The 24,696-nt window shown below is 39.6% G+C and overlaps 1 protein-coding gene across 2 annotated transcripts in view; it reads right to left on the reverse strand.

Moving 5' to 3' along the window:
• Window positions 1-24,696, reverse strand: part of DOCK11 (dedicator of cytokinesis 11) — a 188,397-nt gene that overhangs the window by 74,844 nt on the left and 88,857 nt on the right. For both annotated transcript variants that reach the window (XM_012475980.2, XM_064361620.1), the window contains 12 exons: window positions 23,672-23,794; window positions 23,411-23,487; window positions 19,934-20,118; window positions 19,777-19,842; window positions 17,962-18,054; window positions 15,473-15,596; window positions 11,217-11,338; window positions 10,339-10,425; window positions 9,245-9,334; window positions 2,915-3,033; window positions 816-885; window positions 606-731 (listed from right to left, as the gene is read on the reverse strand). In XM_012475980.2, the coding sequence (XP_012331403.1) occupies window positions 606-731; window positions 816-885; window positions 2,915-3,033; window positions 9,245-9,334; window positions 10,339-10,425; window positions 11,217-11,338; window positions 15,473-15,596; window positions 17,962-18,054; window positions 19,777-19,842; window positions 19,934-20,118; window positions 23,411-23,487; window positions 23,672-23,794 (1,282 nt within the window). The remainder of the gene's footprint in view (window positions 1-605; window positions 732-815; window positions 886-2,914; window positions 3,034-9,244; window positions 9,335-10,338; window positions 10,426-11,216; window positions 11,339-15,472; window positions 15,597-17,961; window positions 18,055-19,776; window positions 19,843-19,933; window positions 20,119-23,410; window positions 23,488-23,671; window positions 23,795-24,696) is intronic.

The following is a 24,696-nucleotide window of genomic DNA, read 5'->3' on the forward strand; positions in this document are numbered from 1 at the left end:
TGCTTTTAAATGCTCTACAGACAATGAATCTTATTACTGCCTGTTCTTAGCTTGGGCCTCAATCCTGCCCTTGATGTGACATTAGAGCAGCCTAAGTAGCCTAGACCTTTGCCTACATCATGTAATCAGAGAGAAGCCTCAATCAGATATACCCCAAAATACTCTTAATTCTACCATTAATAAAAGAAGTAATAAAAATAATGACAATAATAAGAGCTACCATTTCTTGACTGCCCACAATGTGCCAGGAACCATATGTTAAATGCTTTACTTATATTTTAGAAATGAGGACTTGGAGGCTCTGAAATGCTAAGTAACTGGCCCCAGGTCACAAAACGATTTTGTGATGGATACAGGATTCTAACTCAGGTGTATCTGATCCAAAATTCTTTCTTTTGTACATTTAATTGAGGGCAGGGGGTGGGTAGGGGGGTAGGGTGAAGAAGGTTCTGTGGAGAACTTCAAGAAAAGGATGCATGGGCAAAGTGGTGGGGAGAGGATGGGTCACATGTGAAACTGATAAAAGACTAGAAGTGAAACAGGAGGATATTAAAAAAAGTATGTCTATGGCTGTTTTTGTTCTTTGCTGTGTGCCGTGTTCCTACCTTTAGCAATTTGTTTATTGCTAAAAAATCTGCAGACTGTTTCAATATTGCTATCATCGTAGTAGCCAGGGTTTCATGTATCAGCTGGGCCTGAGGAGCACTTGGTTTTTCAGATCGGAAGCTATACTACAAATAAACAAAAAAAATGAACTGTAAGACAAAATTGTCACATAAAACAAATTGCTCAGAAAGAAACTTTACTCCACAAACCTTTATGAATGATCTTAAATAACTATCCAAGCCTTCTTCATGGCACTTTGATACAATATGTAAGAGAACCCTGAAATGACAGTCACAAGAGTCAGCATGTCATGCTATAATGAATTACCATACTTTGATTCTTAAGTAAGATCATCATATCTAACCCCCAAAACATCTAACCCTGTCTGAATCATTAAAAGTGAGATGACTGCATTAGGTATAGTGGTGATAGTTTAGGTGTAACAAAGATTTCAGCATCTAACATGCTCAGGCCTTATAAAACATATTTCTTAGATCAAAAGGAGGATACTTTGACAACCCAGATGTTACGTCTGTTCGTAATTCTCTGTATGTGTCTGAAGCATGGTGGTAGCTACTATGTAGGAAAAGACTTGAAATCAGGGAAATATTGATATCCCCTCTAGTGACAATAAAAGGAAGAGAACAGAAAGATACAATGAAAGGCATGCCAACAGATAGGGGGAAAAGGAAGGGAGAGACAGGGCAGGGGTAATGATATGAATTATAATTGTCGGTAAGAGATTAGCAGTGCGCCTCAAAGTTTAGCATATATCAGAAGCACCTTTTAATAGATTGCTCAGCCCCTCTCCCAGAGTTTCTGATTTTGTAGGTCAGGAGTGAAGCTCAATAATTAACAATTTTACTAAGTTCCCAGCTGATACTGATGCTGCTGGTATAGGAACCATGTTTTGAAAATCATTGGCCTAAAGCTTCTTCTATCATCAACCACACTATTCCCAACAGCAGCGATGCACGCAAATGGTGTGTGGCTGTGGTGTGAGGCCTGGTGGAAGAGGTTGTGGCAACAGCAGAGGTAGCAAAGCCAGAAACTTCCAGCACGGAGCCCACAATTTAAGTATCCTATTTCGATTTCAAAATTCAGGTGCATTTTGCATTCTACTCTACAATATATCCTTGTTTGTTTTCATATAAAAATAATACTTCCTTATTCTTTCAAGTAAAAATTGATGACTTAGGGCCACATTCTGTTAAGTATGCATCCCTAGTCACCTGTGACTATTTAAATTGATTAAAATTAAAATTAAGCACAATTAAAAATTCAGTTCTGGCAGGGGGACGTGGCTCATGCCTGTAATCCCAGCACTTTGGGAGGCTGGGGAGGGTGGATCACCTGAGGTCAGGAGATCGAGAACAGCCTGACCAACATGGTGAAATTCCATCTCTACTAAAAATACAAAATTAGCTAGGCGTGGTGGCAGGTGCCTGTAATCTCTGAGCTGAGGCAGGAGAATTGCTTGAACCCGGGAGGTGGAGGTTGCAGTGAGCCGAGATCATGCCATTGCACTCCAGCGTGGGCAACAAGAGCAAAATTCTGTCTCAAAAAAAAAAAAAAGAATTCAGTTCCTCAGCTGAACCAGCCCCGGTTGAAGTGGTCACTGGCCACATGTGGCTGGTGGCTGCTATACTGGACAACACAATTGTGGGACATTTACATAATCGGAGAACGTTCAATTGGAACTTACATATCTTCTTAAATACATAAAGCAAATATTAACAGACATGAAAGGAGAAATATATTGCAATACAATAATAGAGGACTTCAATATCCCACTTTCAACAATGGACAGATCAACCAGACAAAAAAGTAATAAGGAAACATTGGACTTGAACTACACTTAGACTAAATAGACTTAACAGTCATATACAGAACACTCCATACAATACCAACAGAATATCCATTCTTTTCATGAGCACATACAATAGTCTCCAGGATAGACCATATATGTTACGCCACACAACAAGCCTTAAGAATTTTAAGAAGACTGAAATTATACCAAGTGTTGTTTCCAACCACAATGGAATGAAACTAGAAATTAATCACAGGTGAAACTGTCGAAAATTCAAAATAGGTGGAAATTAAACAGCATGTTCCTGAGTCAAAAAAGAAAAGGGAAAATTTAAAATATCTTGAGACAAATGACAATGAAAACTCAACATACTGATGAAACCTGTGGAATGCAGCAACAGCAGTTCTAACAGGGAAGTTTATAGTAATGAATACCTCCATTAAAAATAAGAAAGATCTCAAATAAATAGCATCTTTGTATTATAACACTGAAACTCACATGGTGCAGTTGATAGGAACATCATCTTCATGGGTCATATTTGTGAGAACTCGGAAGAGTTGCATAAGAATTACAGGTAGAAACTGTATCATGACTTGGATCTCCATGGCATGCAAACACTAAAATTAAGTCATTATTAGTTAAGAAAACAAACAGAAATATGATAAAATTTGCAAATGTGAAATAGCAAAAAAATTAATGAGAAATACATTGACTAACGTATAAGCTCACTTGAATGTGAGCTTTCCACGGGACAGGGGGCTTTTTGTTAATTACTTAATCCACACCTCTATTTGGCACTCAGATTTTGTTAGTTTATTTAATGTTAAACACTTTACTCAAGGTAACAAGTATAATTTGGATAAACAGATTTTGGAAAAATGACAACTGACTCCTCATAAACCAACACTCAATTGCCTGGGGCAGTGGGGAGGACGAGACACGTTTGGAGATGATACTGGAGATGCACCTACTAACTCCCAGGCATTCTGTATGTCTTACAGGGGAATGCGGGCCATCAGTGAATCTGGTGAGAAGTGGAATTCAATAAAGAGTGGTTCTATATGTAATTGGCTCTATACCATCACCCTACAAAACGGAGGTGGTTTTGCAGTCTAACAATCTCACAATACATTTCCTTCGAAGTGCTAACACTCTGTCTCCAATGATAAGTGCGTTACAAACGTTAAAATGAAGAAATGTAATCTTATATACGAGAAATGATACAAACAGTGAAAGTTGTTCAATTTCTTTCTTCTTTCTTTCCTTCTCTCCACATTCACTCACTCAACCAGCCAACCAAAATAAAGGAAACAAACCTCACTGAGCATCTTTCTATATCAATTCAATGTGTAGTGCTAGGGGAAATAGAGCGGTGGATAAATCAAGTCTCTGTACTTAAAAAACTCGTAAGCTCTCTTTCCCAGATTCCGACTCTTGCCACGATCTGTCTTTAAGACCCTCTAATCGATGACTGAAATAATCTAAATTATTTTATTTTTAGCAGGTCTCTCTGTACCATTTCTCTTTATTCTCAATACATCCAACTCTCATTTCTAAATTAATCTTCCTCAAATACTCATTACATTAGACCATCTCCTGCCAAGATTTTTTTGATGTCTCCCCATAGCCTATGGCAGTAGTGTTCTCAACCAGGGGCCATTTCGTCCCCGACTGATCTGGCAATGTCTGGAAACGGTTTTGGTTGTTACAACCAGGGGGTGATACTGACATCTAGTGGATAGAGGCTAGTGATGCTGCTAAATATCCTACAAAGCACACACACACCCTCAAGGACAAAGAATTATCCTACCTCAAAACGTCAATAGTGCCAAGGTTGAGAAATCCTGGCCTAGAGTACTAAGACCAAGTTATTTCAGACCTTACTGGCATTTTCTGCTTAAACAACAATCATTGTTCTTTACAAAGCCAAACTGGTATCTCTGCATTCTTCACTGTTCTTGAATTATCTTAGCCAAATCCTGGCCACCCTTTCAAGGCAAGTACAAATCCCCACTTCAGTGAAACCATTCATTTTCTCATTTGACAAAGGGAAAACAAACGAACTTCCAATAGCCAAGCACACCAAAAACAAAAGTAAACTCAAACAAATAAACAAAGGCCATGGTTTCTATCATCAAGTAGTTCACAGTGTACAGGGGATAAAGACATGGAACTAAATAATTGCAATATCAGCAGTAAATCGCATAATTATGGGATATACAAAATGCACAAAGAAGCAACTGAGTGCACAAGTGGGTAGGGAATGTCTGGTGAGGCCTCAGAGAGGTGAAAGAGTGAATGATAAATAGAACAGTGCCAGGTAGAAAAGAGAGATGGGCATTCCCTGCTACCAGTAGCGCTCCTCTGTCATTTATTCTCAACACTGCAGCCAAAGTGCTCTTTTTGAAATGCAAATTAGATAACGCCACTTTTCTGTAGTTAAAAACAAAACAAAACAAACCACCAGGAACAAAGAGCAATCATAAGCTTCCATGCCTACAACATACCCTGCCTGTCCCTCCAAAGCCATCACTTGCCATCTTCCCCCTGCAATGCACACTGTGCTATAGCTACATGATCTTTTATATTTCTGTCCTTCAAACATACTGATGTAAGGTATTTACACCCACTGTGATATTCTGTTATCCTTTTACATGGCTTTATCCCCTAAGGTTGTCTTCCTCTCATCCGTTCAGCTTGAAATGCCATTTCCCCCAATAGGCCTTCCCTGACAACTCTATGTAGAATGTACTCCTGGTCATATTGGATTCCATTAACCTGCTCTCTTTTATTCATGGCACTTGTTTATAATCTCTGTACCGCCACTAGAACAGGTATGCTGTCTAAACCATTCCCCATTCAATTCATGGCACTCAGAGCAATGTCTGGCCCATACTACATGATCAATACATATTTGGTGACTTATTGAATAAATGAATAAAATAAGAAACCAGGCCAGGCTTAGTGGCTCATGCCTGTAATCCCAGCATTTTGGGAGGCCAAAGCAGGCGGATCACTTGAGCTCAGGAATTCAAGACCAGCCTGGCCAACATGGTGAAACCCCATCTCTTCTAAAAATAAAAAAATTAGCTGGGTATGGTGGTGCACGCCTGTAATCTCAGCTACTTGGGAGGCTGAGGCAAGAGAATCGCTTGAATCCGGGAGGCAGAGGTTGCAATGAGCTGAGTTTGCACTACTACACTCCAGCCTGGGCAACAGAGTGAGATTCCATCTCCAAAAAAAAAAAAAAAAAAAAAAAAAAGATAGCAGCCCTCTAGTCTACAGTAGTTCCTCAGTTCACTGAACCCTCAGCACTTGTATCCTGTATCAAATACTGGACATTTAATCATATATTGCTTTGAACTATTAATTGTATTATTGACAGACTGTCATTTAACTTATGTGTGTCCTGTTCTTCAGTTAGACTGTAAGTTCCCCTATGGACAATAACCGTTAAGTTATTCTTCTCTGCAAGCCTCAAAGAGCTAGGAAAATAATATACAACAAGAGCTTAACAAGTGGATGGTAAATGAATTCTTGAAACAGTATCATTTATAGGAACAACAGATAGCAAGGTGTGGTAGAAAGAACATGGGACTTGTCATAGTCTCACCCCAGTTCTGCTACTGATCAGCTGAATGACTACAAGCAAGTCACCTCTACTTGGGCCTCAGCTTCCTCATCTGTTAAAAAACACAAAATCTTGACCAGGTGTGGTGGCTCACACCTGTAATCCTAGCACTTTGGGAGGCCCAGCTGGGTGGATTACCTGAGGTGGGGAGTTCAAGACCAGCCTGGCCAACATGGCGAAACCCCGTCTTTACTAAAAAACCAAACCAAAACAAACCAAAACAAAATTAGCCAGGTGTGGTGGCAGGTGCCAGTAATCCCAGCTACTTAAGAGGCTGAGACAGGACACTCGCTTGAACTCAGGAGGCAGAGGTTGCAGTGAGTTCAGATTGTGCCACTGCACTCCAGCCTGGGCGACAGAGCAATATTCCATCTCAAAAAAAGAAGAAAAGGAAAAAAAGTCTTTAGAATCCTTTTCAGCACTAAGGTTTTATAGAGGAACTTGGCTATTTCTGAAATCACATGGTGTTTCATTGATTACCACTAGAGGGAGAGCATAGGTCACATAAATATCAGACATTCCACATCTTCAAAACAAACAAACAAACAAACAAACAAATATGAGCGCTTTTCCATTTTAAGAATACCAGTATATATGAAAATGATGTTCTTTTCCATTCCACTTAATTAAAACTTTTATAAAACGTTCCAATCGGAAAAACAAGCCTTAACAAAGCATTCATACATATTGAAGTCCTAGACATTTACCTGAAGAAAGTATTTAAAAGTTAGATGATTATTATACTTTTTCTTTTTGAGACAGGGTCTCACTCTGTGGCTCAGGCTGGAGTGCAGTGGCATGATCACAGCTTACTGGCGATTCAACCTCCCAGGCTCAAACGATCCTCCCACCTCAGCCTCCCAAGTAGCTGGGACTACAGGCATGTGCCACCACGCCTAGCTAATTTTTGTATTTTGTGTAGAGAGGGTTTCACCATATTGACTGGGCTGGTCTCGAATCCCTGGGCTCAAGCAATCTGCCCGCCTGCGCCTCGCAAGGTGCTGAGATCATAGGTGTGAGCCATTGCGCCTGGCCTATTATACTTCTTAATGATAGTTAAGAACATATAACCATATAGCCACCATTTGTTGACTATCTCCCTTCTACTCTTCCAACAGTGTGTTTTCTATATGGGAAGAAGAATGACACTTTAAAAACCAAAGTCACATCATGTCACACCTTTGTCCAAAGCTCCATAAGGCTTCCTATCTCACTCAGAGGAAATTCAAACTCTTCGCTATGGCTTATGAGGCCTTGCCTGAAAAGCTCCCAGCAACCTCCCTGAGGTAATGTCCTATCACTCTGTGCGCCAGCCACACTGGGATTCTTGCTGTTCCCTGAGCATACCAAGCCAAGCTCCTCGGGGCCTTTGTACTTGCTGTTCCCAGCTCTCCCTCAGAAATCCACATGGCTGGCACTCTCGTTTCCTTTAGGTCTCTGTTCAAATGTGCCTTTACTAGAAGATTTTCTCTGGCCACTTTTTTTTTTTTTTGAGATGGAGTTTCGCTCTTGTTGCCCAGATTGGAGTGTAGTGGTGCGATCTCGGCTCACCACAACCTCCACCTCCCAGGTTCAAGCAATTCTCCTGCCTCAGCCTCACGAGTAGCTGGGATTACAGGCATGCACCACCATGCCCGGCTAATTTTGTATTTTTAGTAGAGACGGGGTTTCTCCATGTTGGTCAGACTAGTCTCAAACTCCCGACCTCAGGTGATCCACCTGCCTCAGCCTCCCAAAGTGCTAGAATTACAGTCATGAGCCACCACGCCCAACCTCCTCTGGCTAGTTTAAAACAGGAACCCCTTGTAAATCTCTGCTCCCCTTTCATTGTGCTGGTTTTCTTTATAACAGTTATTACCATATGAGATGACATATATATTTATTCACTTACGTGTTTATCTGTCTGAACAAGTAAACTCTTTGACAATAGGGATATTATTTGTTTTCTTCACATACATTTCCAATGCTTAGAATGATGCCTGGCCCATAGGAAGCACTAAAGAAGTAAGTGTGGCATGAATGATTACTTTCCAGCAGATACCCTCATCTATTTTTGTTTTAAACAGAGTCTCACTCTGTCACCCAGACTGGTGCGATCTTAGCTCACTGCAACCTCTTCCTCCCAGGTTCAAGCGATTCTCCTGCCTCAGCCTCCTGAGTAGCTTGGATTACAGACGTGCGCCACCACACCTGGCTAATTTTTGTATTTTTAGTAGAGATGGGGTTTTGCCATGATGGCCAGGCTGGTCTTGGACTCTTGAGCTCAAGCAATCTCCCTGCCTCGGCCTCCCAAAGTGCTGGGATTACAGGTGTGAGACACCATGCCCAGCCCCATTATGTAATTTAAGTCTCACAACCACCCTACAAGATGGGCATTATTGTTACCCCCACATCACAGATGAAGAAACAAAGTCTCAGAGAAGTAACTTGGTCATGGTCAATTACAGAGCTAATAAGTGACAGATGTGGGATGCAAGCTCAGTTGATGATTCCAGAACCCATAGATTTGATCATCTCGTATTACCTCTCTAAAAGAAATGTTCCTGAGTATATCATTCAGTAATAGCATATGTCCAAAGGTAAATCCTAAAGATGTTTCATTTAAAATAAAATTTCCTCAGACTTGCTATGCCTATCTTACTAAAGGAACAATTAAAAGAAGAGAGCCACTATCAGGCAAGTTATGATATGCACCGTAGTCCTAGCACACCAGGAAAAAACAGAGTCTGTGGTAAGATATAATATTCCAATATGTGTCAAATATGTCTCTTTTTTTAGCTGGCCCATTTGATAGTCCATCACTCGTGGACACAGGAACCATTTCACATTTCATACCAAGCCAAAGTGATTCCATTCCTCCTGGCCCTTTTCCCCACAGCATCCTCCACCTTCATTGGGCAGTAAGCAGAAAGAGAAAGGCCCTTGAAAAATCAATTTATGGGCCTGAAATAAACATTTTCATTCAAAATTATGTTGTTGCATTGTGGCTATTACATTTTCTTCCTAATGTTGCCACTCTGCTGTCTGCTTCTAAACTGCCACATGATGGAAACATACATAATAGAAAGTATTCTCTCGAGGAAATACAGCCAAACATATTTTAAAGTGTCTGTTTGCTTTTATTTTTTGCACACCAAAATGTGGCAGCAGAAAGACATGAAAAATAAACCTTTTGCAGAAAGCTGCTGTTCATTTACCTTTAAATATTTAATGAGCTCCCCTGGAACTTCTTTCGAGCCTGACTGAATCAGCTGGCAATGATGGAAGAATTTGTGCACATGCAGATCCTGGAACACAGATGGAAACAGCCATATGAAATTTGATTCATTATCCTCAAATGCAAGCTCTCTACCTCTCCCTCCTCCTGCATCTTGCAGACCTATTTATCTGGTATTCTAATGCCCAGGCTCAGCAGCTCTTGAGCATCACACAAAGCAGCAAAACCAGGTAAATTTGGCATGTACCTAACCACATGGGGTAGGCCACTGTTTATGCCCAACGAGCTAAACATTTATCTGATTCCGATTTTGACTAGTGTGTTCTGTAAAGTTGGGCTGCTTCTCCATTTTAATGAAATAAGCAAGAATAAAGGTCTGAACTGAAAAAGATAAAGATTAATAAAGATCAGAACTGATAAAGACAAGATAACAGCAGGAAGTTAGCAGAACGATAGTCTCAGGCATTCAACACCCAACTTTACCATGGCACCGCACTGGCAAGGGAGTCCTATGTGGAATCCACATACATTGATTTTGTAGACAGCATGGACTACATCAGAAACTAGAATAATGAAATGTGTGTTTTGACCTGATTCCCCTAATTACTACTCTGTGACTTTGGGTAAGTCACCTAACCTGCCTGAGCCTCAGTTTCCTCACCTATAAAATGGAGATTATGGCTTCCACATTCCTTTCAGAGTCCTGTGAGGCTCAAATCAGTTAATGAGAATAAGAAGATCATGTAATTTGAGAAGAGCTAGAATGACCTTGTTTGTTGTTGTTGTTTTGAGACAGGGTCTTACTCTGTCTTCCAGGCTGGAGTGCAGTGGCACAATCATAGTTCACAGCAGCTTTGAACTCCTGGGCTCAAGCAATCCTCCTGCCTTAGCCTCCCAAAGTACTGGGATTATAGGCATGAGCCACTGCACCTGGCCAGATGTTATCATTTCTCAAGGTTTTGAGAAAATCTTGCAGGTCACATCTTCTCTACTGCTGTAGGAATCAAATGTGGTCTATTTTAATCAAACAAACTCAAGTATAAAAATTGACAAAATTCAAATGATGCAACTTACTTGAGTGTAAATGGTAGATTCTAAGTGGCTTTTAATCTTCAACAAAGGCTTTGCACCATCTACCCATTTAATATCCACATTACATTGCTGTGAACAGAAAATTGAGTTTCTGTAACATAACAATGAATAGATGAACAATATATAATACCTTTATGCATTTAACCATTTTTTTCAGAAATGATGTATTAATTTCATACCAAGAGGTTACTGGAGAAAATACCCTGCCTTTAGAATAAATGTATTCTAAATCATTTTAAATTTCCAATCCTTTGCAGACGGATATTTTAATAAATTACAACAAAAATGAATTACTTAAATAATTTTTTTAAATGACACACAAAAATCTGAGCCCCTCACCCTTTTTATTTTTTTGGGATGGAGTTTTGCTCTTGTCACTCAGGCTGGAGTGCAGTGGCACGATCTCGGCTCACTGCAACCTCCACCTCCCAGGTTCAAGTGATTCTCTTGCCTCAGCCTCCCCAGTAGCTGGGATTACAGGCGCCCACCACCAGGCCCAGCTAATTTTTTGTATTTTTAGTAGAGGCAAGGTTTTGCCATGTTGGGCAAGCTAGTCTCAAACTCCTGACCTCAGGTGATCCATCTGCCTTGGCCTTCCAAAGTGCTAAGATTACAGGTGTAAGCCACTGCGCCCGTGCCCTACTTTTAAAAATTATTATTAAAGTCAACAGATATAAAATTACTTTGTCAAACTGCTATAAGTTCTAAACATGTATATTCCATGTTCAGCTATGCTATGGACCAGCACTGGCCCTCAGACCTCACTTTGAGTAACATTGTGCTAAATAAACGAGACCAACAGAATTCTATTTTTTACACATTTAATCATGATTGCTTCAACAAATGCAGTATTTTCCTACCCTTCTTGATTCTGCATCATTCAGATTCAGGTAGCCTGGGGGAAGATTGGCGGAAACTGGCAGCTGCTGCTCAAATGTGATGATTCTACCATCTCTCAGCAAAGGTACCCAGGCAAACCCAACTGCCAAGATAATAACCAACCGTGAGAAATGAAATAACAAATGCAATCAGCTACACAAATGGCTGACTGCTAGGGGCCAGGGTAGGGTGGTGATGTCTCCAGGGATCGGTACATGGGAGTTCAGGTGCTGGGCAACTGAGTACTGGGGAAGGAACAATGGGTTTGGATTGACTCTGAATCCCAGCCTGGCCACTAACGAGTTATGTATTCTTATTTCCTTGACCATAAAAATGGGAACAACAACACGGCCTTTCCATTTACAGGAGTTATTGAGAAACCAGAGTGAGATAATATATGAAAACGCTTTAAAACTTTAAAAGTGCATCGATATCATTATCTTTACACTGTGGGAAATATTTTTGGTAGATTTATTTTTAAAGGGCTCGGATGGCTGTCATCCATTTTACATTAAGAGTGCAGAGTCTCACGGCTGAGACTATTTCAGATAACAATCACATGTTCCAAAGTTCTTATGGCAACCCTAGGTTAAGGAACTATGGAAAATTAAGGTCACAAAGTCACGGTTACACTCCATATTTATACAAGGCAGTAGGCATAAGTCATTTAGTTGGGCAGAGTTTTCCTGATTACAGAAGGAAGAGGTTTAGGTATAGGTAGGAGAATGCAGCTAGGGAATAGTGTTTATGACTTGAATCCAGCAAGAGATTTTCTCCAATCTCTACATTTCTTAACAGTTCTCCCCCAAAAGAGCCTTTTGGCTTTTAATTAGAAAACGCATTATGTTCTAGCTAAAAAAGCCAGAGCCATCTGTGTTGCTCAAGTTGAGTGGTGTCAGTATTTCCATTATAGAGATTACTCTGGGATTCAAGTGTTTATAACTCAGCTGTAAAAAAGCTTGCTCTGGACTGGGTTTTGGCAAATGAGAGAGGGTATTGGCTGGAGAACACTTTTTAAAGCCATTGCTTTCTGATTCTTTAAAATTCTTTGTGTGACTGTGTGTGTGTGTACGTGTGTGTGTGTGTGTGAGAGAGAGAGATACTGTGAACACAGAAGTCAACACAAATCTGGTTACAATGTTTTCATTTATGTGTTTAATTTGGCAAATGCTTTAATTCTTAAAAGGAGACTAAAACATTGCTTCTCTAAGTAGACTAAATGGCTTTCTCAGACTACGAAATCGCCTGACGGGCATCTTTACTAGTTCAATGACAGAAATGGTTTACCCAGACCTTTTCTATTATAAAAAGCAGAGGAAAGTAACATGAGCAGAAGCGCCATTAGAAATGACTCTGTCAAAGTAGTTAAACTAAAATCTTGACAAATGAGAAAAGATTTCCAGCCCAGAAAATAGGAAAATAAAAAGAAAATCTAATTCTCATCTTAGGCAACATTTTTAAATAGCAATTTTTATTGAGACCTCACTCAGATATACCATACAATTCATCTATTTAAAGTGTACATGTAGTGGTTTTTGGTATATTTTCAAAGTTGTATCTCCATGACCACTACTTAATTCCAGAACTTTTCATCACTCCCAAAATAAACTCCATAGCCCTTAGAAGTCACTCCCCATTTTCCTCTTCTCCCAGCCCCTGGCAACTGATAGTCTACATTCTGCCTATGTGGGATTGCCTAGGCAACATTTTTGTACTGTAAATTAATCAGAGCACGACCAAGTGTGTCCCCTATTCAAAACTCATAGAGAGCACTTGGAAGTTGTAAAGGTACCATGTAAAGCATACCATCTGGCTCAAAGGTGGGAAGCCACTTAAAGAATGGACAGTTAAAAGTGATGAGTGGCACATGGAATAACCATTTCATGTTCCACTGAGAATCTTGCCCACTTCTGTCTAGGATTTGGATAACAAATCATAAATTTAGCTTTCAGGATGTACACATGGTCATGAGTTCTCATCATTCTGCTAGTTTTCTTCTCAATCATGAAAGCCCCTACCCTGAATGAACTGCAATTTCTATGGGGATAAAGAAGAGGTCCATACTACCCACAAAGGGAACTCCCTCATATTCACTCCTGCTGCCTGCTGGGCATCACTCCAATGTCTCACTAGCACCTAAAACTCAACTGATGCTATCCCAAACCTACCATCCCCACCCACAATTTTGCAACTGGCAATACCTTTTTTCCAACCACCCAGGTTTGAAACTTCACTGCTAACTAAATCATCTCTCTAAAAGCCAATCACTTGCCAGGTCCAATATATTCTTCTTCTATACTTTCCTTTTTTTCTGTCCCCCTGCTACTTCCATAGTGTGGCCTCTTCCTTTCCTGGACCTTTAAAATAACCCTCTTACTGGTGTTCCTTTCTTCCTCTTCCTGCTCCTACTCGCCTTGCCCATTATACCTGCTGCCTGGTTGGTTTTCCTGAAAAATAGCTCTAATGTTTAAAACCCTTCAATAGTTCCATTGTGATGACAGAATAAAATCAAATTCACAGCCTGGTATTCAAGGCTTTCCAAAATCTGATGCCTCCTGTTCAACCTGACATCCTATGATCTCCCTCCTAGCACCCTGTGCTCCAGGCTTAGTGAACCACTCATGGTTCCCTGTCCATGACCCTTGATAATCCGCCTCTGTACAAGCTGTTCCTTCATGATCCCCTGTCTTCCTGTCATTGTTGCATTATCAAACCCCACTCAATCCTTTAAGGCCTTACTCAAACACCATCTCCTCCTAGAAGCCTTCTCTGATTCCCAGCCACTTGTCCCTCCACCAGCTGAATAACTCGCTCTTCTGAGTTCACATAGCACTACTTTCTTAAACATCACTTTCTATTTTGTATTATAATTGTTTACGCAGGACTCATTTCCCTTAGGAGATCATAGCCTCACTGAAGATGAGATCTGTGCTTGATTCTCCACTGTATTCTCCAAAGTGCCTACTATAATATCTTGCATATAATAAATACAGTTTGAGTATCCCTTATCTGAAAAATTTTTAGGAACAGAAATGTTTCAAATTTCTGATTTTTTCATATTTTGGAATATTTGCATTATGCCAGGTGAGTATCTCAAATCCAAAAATCCAAAATATGAAATGTTCCAATGAGCATTTCCTACGAGGATCTGGTCATTGCTCAAAAAGTTTCCAATTTTGGAGCATTTTGGACTTGGGGATTTGGGATGCTCAGCCTGTATGCAGAAATATTTGTGGAATGAATGAATGAATGAATGAGACAGACTAGCCTGGATCTGAGTCTTAGGACATGCTGATGTTCATAAAGTGCTTGTGATACAAGCTGTCTTCACAAGGCCTTCTTTTTCATGTAAAGGTGCTATCTATTGGTTTACCTAAAGCCTTGGTGAATGGGCCTATGATGGGAGTTTCACTACTAAAGCTTATTCAAGTTTGTTAAATCAGTTATCTTCTCATTAGAACCAGTCAGCCCCCAACCTCCCTCTGCCTCACAGATGTCCCTGGCTCTGGGCTCACTTCCCTCTTCCTCAGTGAGCAGAACTGGAAAATTCTGGTTGCTGGGCAATTCTACATAAAAGAAATAACAAAAATACTGTATCACATTATGCGTTTCTCTTTGAGAATAGCAATATTACTTTATGTTGCTTATAGTAGTCTAAGCACACTGGCAAGCACGTGGACAATGTTATTTGGTAGAAATAATACTAAAATGAACATATAATATGGCTTTTACCAATGAACTTTTAAAATCAGAAATGTGGTTGATATGGTTTGGCTGTGTCTCCTCCCAAATCTCAATGTGAATTCTATCTCCCAGAATTCCCACGTGTTATGGGAGGGACAGGGCAGCAGGGTGGGAGTGGAGTAATTGAATCTTAAGGGCGGGTCTTTCCCATGCTATTCCTGTGACAGTGAATAAGTCTCACGAGATCTGATGGGTTTATTAGGGGCTTCTGCTTTTGCTTCTTTCTCATTTTTCTCTTGCCACTGCCAAGAAGTGCCTTTCACCTCCTACCATGATTCTGAGGTCTCCTCAGCCATGTGGAACTGTAAGATCCAATTAAACCTCTTTTTCGTCCCAGTCTCAGGTACATCTTTATCAGTAACATGAAAACGAACTAATACAGTGCTTTTTGGTCAAGGGGAGAAGTGGTCTATAGCTTGATGAAAAGAGGTCATATTCCAGACAATTCCACTTCAAATAACTGTAGAGAGAGACATTTAAAGAGCACATGTACCTGGAGTTTCAATTGTGTCTTGCTTTTTGGTTGTTCCCTTTGTGTTAATTTCACAACTTACATGATGAAAAGTGAAAAGCAAATGATGTTTTTGATGCAGGTGAATGGGAAGCTCAATTTTAATCTGAAACGAAAGCAAAATTACACATGGCATTTTGTTTTAATTCTGAAGTTGAAACTGTCAGACATTTAGTTTGGCTTCATCATAGTGTTCCAAACATGCTTCCTAAAGGACTGGCCGAGTGGCCAAATAGTGTATCATTTAAATATACTCCAAATGCTTTCTTGATCAGTTTCAGTTTGACAGCAATATTCTGAGTTGTGAGAGGTGATTTATTACTTTTGCTGGAGAGTGCAGTGGATTCTCCTGGATTCAATTTTGCAGCAGAATTTTCTAAAACACTAAGTCAAAACCACATCCTCACAACCCAGGGATACCATGTAACTCAATCCGTGTCAACGAATGCAACCCATTTAAAATGAACACTGAATTTGAAAGGTTGCTTTTTTTCTAAGTTGTTGCTCTCTTTTGCATGAAAAAACGAAGCCATTACAAATAAATATGCAAAAAGTAACTATTGTCCTATGGTATCCACAAATTACAGCTTATAGAAATTTCTCTAGAAGAAAAACACAATTTTGCTCTTAAAGATGAAATTATCACCCATGACACATAAATTTAGTTAAAAATTAATGCTTGTAATAAAGTACCACAATTAATTTTCTAATCAGAACCCAATTGAATGTTTGTAATGTCTCATAGAAGTATGTAAGAGACAAATTACAGATTTAAATGATTTAATGCACAAGTATATACCCACACAGGTACACATGCAAATACTCTCTGTCTCTCTCAGTCAATATACAGTGATTGATTGAAAAGCATGTTCGTGGCCAGGCTCAGTGGCTCACACCTGTAATTTCAGCACTTTGGGGAGGCTGTGGTGGGTGGATAGCCTGAGGTCAGGAGTTCAAGACGAGCCTGACCAACACTTTGGGAGGCTGAGGTGGGCGGATCACCTCAGGTCAGGAGTTCGAGACCAGCCTGACCAACATGGAGAAACCCCATCTCTACTAAAAATACAAAATTAGCTGGACGTGGTGGTGCACGCCTGTAATCCCAGCTACTAGGGAGGCTGAGGCAGGAGAATCGCTTGAACCTGGGAGGCAGAGGTTTCAGTGAGCCGAGATCACACCATTGCACTCCAGTCTGGGCAACAAGAGCGAAACTCCATCTCAAAACAAAACAAAACAAAAGTTCATTTTAGGCATCCTAAAAATAATGTGGGTTACTTACTACATGATCAAATTTTCTGTAGTGACTGATGTTGGTTATAGATATACACAAACAACTTGGTGATGGACATCTGGCCCAATTATCATTCATACAAGGCATGGTTTTGATGTTATAACTAATGTCTGTTTTAGGTATATTTCACTACAGAACATGCCTTTTCACAGCATCCAGACCATCTGGGTATGTAATGCTCTGCTGCACATAAATATGGGCATGCTCCCTCCCTGGGTGGCAAAAATACAAGACAATACTCTCCCCCTCCCCATCCCCCATGAAACTAGGGACATTGGATTGAGAAAGAAATGAGCAAGGCCTAAGGCTAGAATATAAGGCTTCCATACAACAGCAGGTGGACATGGCAAAATCACCACAGCAGGGGGTATGGTTTCAAACCAAGCCAAGAATGGAGACATGCAGACTGAGAAGCAGCGACAGCAGAGCGTCTGGGCTGGGATGCCCATCCAGCTTCCATAGAGACATACAGGAATTAAAAAGGAGACTACAGATTTGGATACGCCAGATACATACAGACCAGAAGTGACTGTGACAGAGATACTAAGAGACATGCTGAGAAGCACACAGAGATGTAGAGGTGGAGAAGTAGGAAGAAGGAAAGAGGGGCAGAGACAGGGTTTGGGAGACAGAGACATGGTTTGAGAGGCCGAGTCAGGAGGGAGGGAGCACAGAGACTCAGAGACTCCACCAGACCCCTTTATCTGCTTTGCACCGAGGCATGCAGGCCAGCCAGTGGGATTCTCGTGGCCCAGCTGTATCACTGTCTCTCCAAGTATTTCAGTTACAGAGAGGCTACAGCCTACCACGTAAAACCACAAGGGGAAAGAGCTAGAAGGGCCTTCTGAAAATCTCTTCTGAATTTCTTATTTTAAAGTTGAGGAAATAGAGCCTCCGGAGGGGGAAGTTACTTGGTGTTACAGAGCCAGTGCTGTCAAAGCTAGGAGGGCTAGAATCCAAGCTCCACTCTCATGTTTGTTTCCTGCATTGTGATCTCAAGCCGAAGAGTCCCTTAAATTTGGAGGCAAATCTTCTACTACCATCAAAAGGCACCAAGCAGGCCAGTAGCACTCTGTTTTGTTGCAATATTTTCTGTTTTCATGCAGGTAAAATGATGGAAATGATTCAAAAAGAATTCCAACCACTGCATTTTAGAAAGGTCAGGATAATATGTTTTTACCTCATCATAGAACTCTGGATTTTGATTGTGATGCGAGACAACAGCATAAGCATTTGTGGTAAAAACAGACCCTGCAGGTTTTCCATAAATACACTGCAAAAGAAGGAAACAGAGTCACCACTCTAAACACAGGTCTTCAAATGTGATGCCATGGAACCACATATAGTTAGAAGCATCTGTGAGTACAAGGCCATGGCCAAGCCCACCTGGCTGTCACCATGAGCCTGTAAATTCCCAATCATTTACACAGTCACTCCAAACTCCAAATCAGACACCATGTAACTTGGCTGTATGGATGCTTCTGAATGTCTGGTCATCAAAGAAACAGAGTCCCAAACTAGTTGATGGTAAGGAGCTGAACAGGCCTAGCCATTTGGAAGGGAAACAGTTGTCTCAAACCAGGCCTGTAAAGCTTACTTCTCTCATGCTACTTGCATTTCTTAATATGAGAAGCTCCCCCTCAACCAGTCAGCAACATTTGTTAAATGCTCTTTGTGCAGTGGGCAAGGCGAAGCGTGTTTAAAAAGCTCGAGCAGACACATTCCTGACCTAAAGGAATTAAAAAATTGAATATCTATTAAGCTACAGACAAGCTTGCTGTTCTCTCACATTTTTAAATGTGGCACTTTATGAGCCACATTCTAAAATATCACTGGCTTTCTGTTATACCAATAATATAAATGTAAGGCTTTCTATGGTTCCATGGAAAGATCTGATTTCATTTCTAGTGGGAGTTTTTCACTTCTATAGGCCTAATAGGCTCAAGGATGAATATGGAGTCAGCATGCCAATGCACTAATTGCCTCACTCTGTTACTTTAGAGCAAGCAATCCCGGCCAGCTAAGAGATGAAATTGAAACTCCATATGAGTGAATATCCAACTCTTCTTAAATACGGCTATGAAGGCAATTTGCAAGAACTGCTGAGAAGTAACCCAAGAATCACTGGGTCTACAAAAGGATATTGCATGGAGGAAATAGAACAGTTGTTCTCATCTCCACTGAAGGGAGAACCAGAGAAAATATACAGAATTTGAGCCAGTGAATCCTTAAGTTTCTCTGTGAGAAAAAATAAAATCTCTTTTCAAAGGTAAGGACTATTATTCAATTACTTAGTCAGAGGCATTCCATCCTCTTTCCCTAGGTGGTTTGAGTGTAAGACCAGGCATCCATCTGTCTGATTTAGGCTCATGCAAGAGAAATGGGGAGCCAGATAAACAATTTGTGCTGGCTAGATGTTGTGCCTTCTCATTCAGGTCCCTGATTGATGGATTACAGTTATAAAGAGTAAAAACATAAAGGCACTGTGGTGTGACAGGTATTTAAGGATTGTTGTATCAGATAAGGCCGAGATTCTGCTTTTCATAGACCACAGTCCGAGACTGGAGGCACCATTTGGCCAGTCATGGAGTAGGAGTCATATCTCAGATCAAAGCAGTCATGCTGTGCTTCTGTCAGCTCAGAGCCTGTTCAGATTTCAAGGAGAAAGGAGTTTATAGTCCCTTGATGGTTCCATTATAAACTATCAGGTCATAAGAAAACGACCTTGCAATTGGGCATTGAAGCAACTGCAAAATCAGAGTGGAGCAAAAGCCAAAACCTGGTATTTTTAAAGCTATATATGTTCCTAGCTTATTAATATTTAAACTAAGCCTTATAGTTAATATGTAAGAGTAGAAAAGAAAATATTACATTTGTCACTTTAGAACATTTTCTTTTTGATGTTGATACAAATTAAACTTAGAGCATAAGACTACTGAGTACCAACATCTCCATCCCTACTAAAAATATATGCCGATCAATATCATACACAAACCTTTAGAGCACTAGTGTCACTTTCATCTGAATCCCGGAATTCCACACAGACTGCAATGTTCCTTGCCTAAAATGATTAATCAGCCAAAATGAGTCACACCATTAGAAGATTATAAATAATATTTTATACTCCAAAAATGTATAGTTTACATGGTTACCTTGGCAAATGTTTTCTGGCTATCATATTTTAATTGCAAGGGATATACATACAGATGGTTTTTGTAAATAGTAAATGGATAACAATATTTTGTCATTTCTGGAACAAACTCTTCAACCTCCACAGTAATATTTTGACAATTCTTTTCAAAAGGCTTCAGGGGCACATATGAAGAAGTAATACAATCTATAGTAGAGGAAAGAAACAGGCAAATATCATTCAATTTAATAATCATTAACACATTCCTGCATGTATAAAAAATACACATGGATTGTATTCTCAAAGAGCAATTTACAAAACATAATTTTTAGTAATTGACAAAAAATCACACAACAACTTTAAGAACCCAAAAGGACAGGACTGAGTAGTCTGATGCTGATTTTAGTGGAACCCTTTATACCAGACGTGGATTGCTATTTCGTTCTCAATGTCGAGTGATTTGCCAAATATAACACATCATAATTTTGACAAATTTAAACTCTGCAAAGAAATTCATTTCATTTTCCCTCCTGTGGCAGCAATTTAGCTTTCACTGCAAATTTTTATTGGTATCAGGGAAATAACAGTAAATTTATGCTTCCAATTAGCTCATGGCAAGTCACTTTTAAAAAGTTAACTTGGTGCAGGTGCAAATTTTCACCCAAGAAATGATGGAGGCCTTTTGAAACTACAGATCTTACGATGTGTTACCAATAATAAACTCAATACTCCTGACCGTGAAAAAAAACTAAGCCTCAGAGAAGTTCAGCAGCATGTTATTGAAATACTCACTGTAGTGAAGGTTATTCATATACTTAAGGGGCTCTACTAAGAGTGCTGGTCCTTACTGCAAAGCAGTAATGATGAGGAAGAAAGACCTAGGCAGAGTTGGACCTGAGGATACTGTATTTTTTGTTGGATTTGCTTTTCTGAGTATTATAGTGATGCATGCCTATAACAGAGCATCTGCAGGTAGTAAAGGTAGACAGGGACAATTGCTCATTCCACTACCGAGAGATAACTACTGTTGAGATTTTGGCTATTTAGAGACAGAGTTTTGCCCTCAATGGAACGATCTTGGCTCACTGCAACCTCCGCCTCCCGGGTTCAAGTGATTCTCCTGCCTCAGTCTCCTGAGTAGCTGGGATTACAGGCATGCACCACCACACCCAGATAATTTTGTATTTTTAGTAGAGACAGGGTTTCTCTATGTTGGTCAGACTGATCTCAAACTCCCGACCTCAAGTGATCCACTTGCCTCAGCCTCCCAAAGTGCTGGGATTATAGGCATGAGCCACGACACCCAGCCAAGATTTTGGCATATTTTCTTTTAGTCTTGTTTCTATGCATATTTTATATAGTAATATGAAAATCCTACTCTATGTGTAGAACTTTATCCTGATTTTTTTGACATTTATCTGATGTCTCATTCCATTAACTCTTCGTAAACATTGTTTTTAATGGCTGCAATAGAATTTCATGTTATCAGTGTAGCAGCATTATCTTAACCACACTGACAGTGTTGGATTCTGATTGTTTCCAGCTTTCCTCCAATATAAATAACACTGCAAAGAACATCTTTATGGATCAATTCCTGTCTAGATTTCAAATTACTTCTTTGGGAAAAAATAATCCATTGTACTTCTTAGATGTTTTAAACTATAAAGTGGATGCCACTCCTCTGTTTACTATCCTTTACTGACTTCTCACTGCATTTAGAATGAAATTCCATTTTTAAAGGAATTGCTGCAGTCAATACAATTCCTTACATCACCTGATCCTTTCTATTTTATCTCTTATCTCCACTGTTCCCATCACATACTACACTAGAGCTACATTGGATTCCCTTATGTTCATACAAACCCAGCTTGGCCTCACCTCAAAGTCTTTACAACATATTTGATGCCCTCAGTCTGAGAATCTACAGTCCCAATCATCACATGCTGGCTCTCTTTCTCACTCTTCAGTTCCCAAGCTTAAGAGAGGCTTTCCCTGGCTACCATTTTTACAGCTGCCTTTGTGATGCGGTTAGGCTTTGTGTCCCCACCCAAATCTCGTCATGAATTGTAATCCCCAGGTGTTGAGGGAGAGACCTGGTGGGAGGTGATTGGATCACGGGGTGGTTTCCCCCATGCTCTTCTCGTGATAGTGAGTGAGTTCTCATGAGATCTGATGGTTTTATAAGTGTTTGGAAGTTCCTTCTTCATTCACTATGTAATCTCATCTGCCACCACAAAAGACATGCCTGCTTCCCCTTCTGCCATGATTGTAAGTTTCCTGAAGCCTCCCCAGCCATACAGAACTGTGAGTCAATTAAACATCTTTCTTTTATAAATTACCCAGTCTTTGGTAGTATCTTTATAGCAGTGTGAAAAATGGCCTAATACAACTTGTTTGCTTGTGTACTGTCACTCCTTCTAGCCTTTAAACTCCCTAAGTTTAAATCACCTAGTTGATAGTCAATAAATGTTTACTCAATAGATATTTAGTGAATGAATGCATAAGCATACTCTCAAAATTGAAATGTTGTACTTATGAACATCTATGAATATCTATTACCAAACTGTACTCCTACTCATGATAGGTGATAACACTTCGCCAAAACCTAGCCAACATTAGGTAGCTTCACTTTAAACATGTTAATAGATTTGATGGATGAGCAAAAGCATATTGTTTAATTTGCCTTACTGGCATTATTAGTGAGATTGAATATTTTTCACATATTTCCTAGCTACTTCATTTTATCTCTTGAAAATTGTCTTTTGTGTCTTATATTTTTCTCCTGGGATCTTGGATTCTTGTCCTTAGGCAAGAAAAGAAATCCTTCTCCTTCTTCATCTTAGTTGATGACAGAAGTAAAAGTCACCCAAAGCAAAAGGCAATGGAACCTGACTGGGACACACTCACAACTTCATATATTATATATAAAACAGCATCTGATAAAATCAACTCAATTCACTTCCTAATCTGTAACTATTCATCGTGCATACTGGGTTGAAAAGCATTCCCACCCACCCCCAGTCAAAATTCATGTCCACGTAGAACCTCTGAATATGACTTTATTTAGAAACAGGATATTTGTAGATGCTGTTAGTTAAGATGAGGTCATACTAGATTAGATGGGCCTTAAATCCAATGACTGGTGTCCTTATAAGAAGGTCATGTGATGACAGAGGAGAAGTTGGAGTGGTGCAGCCACAAGCCAAGTGATGCCAAGGTTAGCTGGGAGCTACTGGAAGGTAGGAAGAGGCAAGGAATGGCTCTTCCCTAAAGCATTCAGAGAGCATGGCCCTGCGAACACCTTAATTTTGGACTTCTAGCCTCCAGAAATGTGAGAGAATAAATGTTTATTGTCTTAAGCCACCCAATTTGTAATAATACTTTGTGTGATGGCAGCCCTGGGAAACTAATATACCATGTAAACCTCAAGAAAAATACTGAAAGGATAACAACCTGACATTCAAACATTATGCTTAAGGTTTTTGCAATATGTTCTTACTTGATAAATCCACAGGAACACATTCTATTGTGATGTTTAGCTGCCCAGGAATAATCTGCAGTTTGGTCTTTTCTGGCCTGGGTATAAAATAATAATATTTTTGAGTTAAAAATTATGATTACTGAATGCACTGGTTACCCTCTATCCAAACTTAAAATGTTAAGCATTCTGGTTTTCCCATATATGACTCACATTCATCATTTTAAGAAACTGAGAATTCATCTATTATATTTACTTATTGCAGAAACACCAAACACTTACTTCTTATATTCTGAGAGCAACTTGAGAATGTCTTCACTTGAAAGCTTGCTACTGTCTTGTTTATAAAGAGGAGAAAATCTCCCATCCAGATCGAGGGAGCCTTGAGTATCTTTGAAAATAGGTCTAAAATAGCAATAGAAGCATTTAAAAAAATAATATTCCATGTTGATAAATTAAGATAAAATTAGCAATGGTGGGAATGTAAAATGGTGAAACCACTTAGGAAACAGTTTGGTGGTTTCTCGTTAATCACCCATCACTACAATCCTGCAATTCCACTCCTAGGCATATTTCCGCATGGTACATGAATGTTCTTAATTTGTGCAGCAGCAATTTAACAAAAATTTATATAAATAAATGTTCACAGCCAATTTATTTGCTATAGCTCCAAACTAGGAGTAACCCAGATATTCATCAAAAAGTGAATGGGTAAGCAAATTCCTCTATATTCATACAATGGAATACTACTTGAAATGAACTACTGATTCACACAACAATATGGATGAATCTCAAGAACACTGAACACAAGAAATCAAACATAAGAGGATATACATACTTCATGATTCCATTTATATGAAGGTACAGAAGACATAAAAAGTCATCTGCCATGAAAATCAGATCAGTGGTTGCCTGGGACAAGGTTAAGATGGTTGAATGGACAAGGGACATGAGGAAACTTTCTGGGGTAATAGACATGTTCTATATCTGGTTGGGGTGGTGGTTACATGACTGTAAACATTCGTGAAAATTCATGAAACTAGACATTTAAAATGTGTGCATTTTATCAAGGGTGAAGTATATTTCCATACAGTTTACAAAAAGCATAAGGAGAAATTAATATGGGGAGATTACAATATAGAGTCGGCTCTCTGTATCTGTGGGCTCCACATCTGTGGATTCAAACAACCACGGATCAAAAATATTTGGAAAATAGAACTGCATCTGTACTGAACACAAATAGATTTTTCTTATCATTATTCACTAAACAATACAGTATAACAACTATTTATATAGCATTTACATTG

Source organism: Aotus nancymaae, unplaced genomic scaffold, assembly GCF_030222135.1.
Source record: "Aotus nancymaae isolate 86718 unplaced genomic scaffold, 86718_ANA_hifiasm-v0.15.2.pri h1tg000004l, whole genome shotgun sequence".
NCBI lineage: Eukaryota > Metazoa > Chordata > Mammalia > Primates > Aotidae > Aotus > Aotus nancymaae.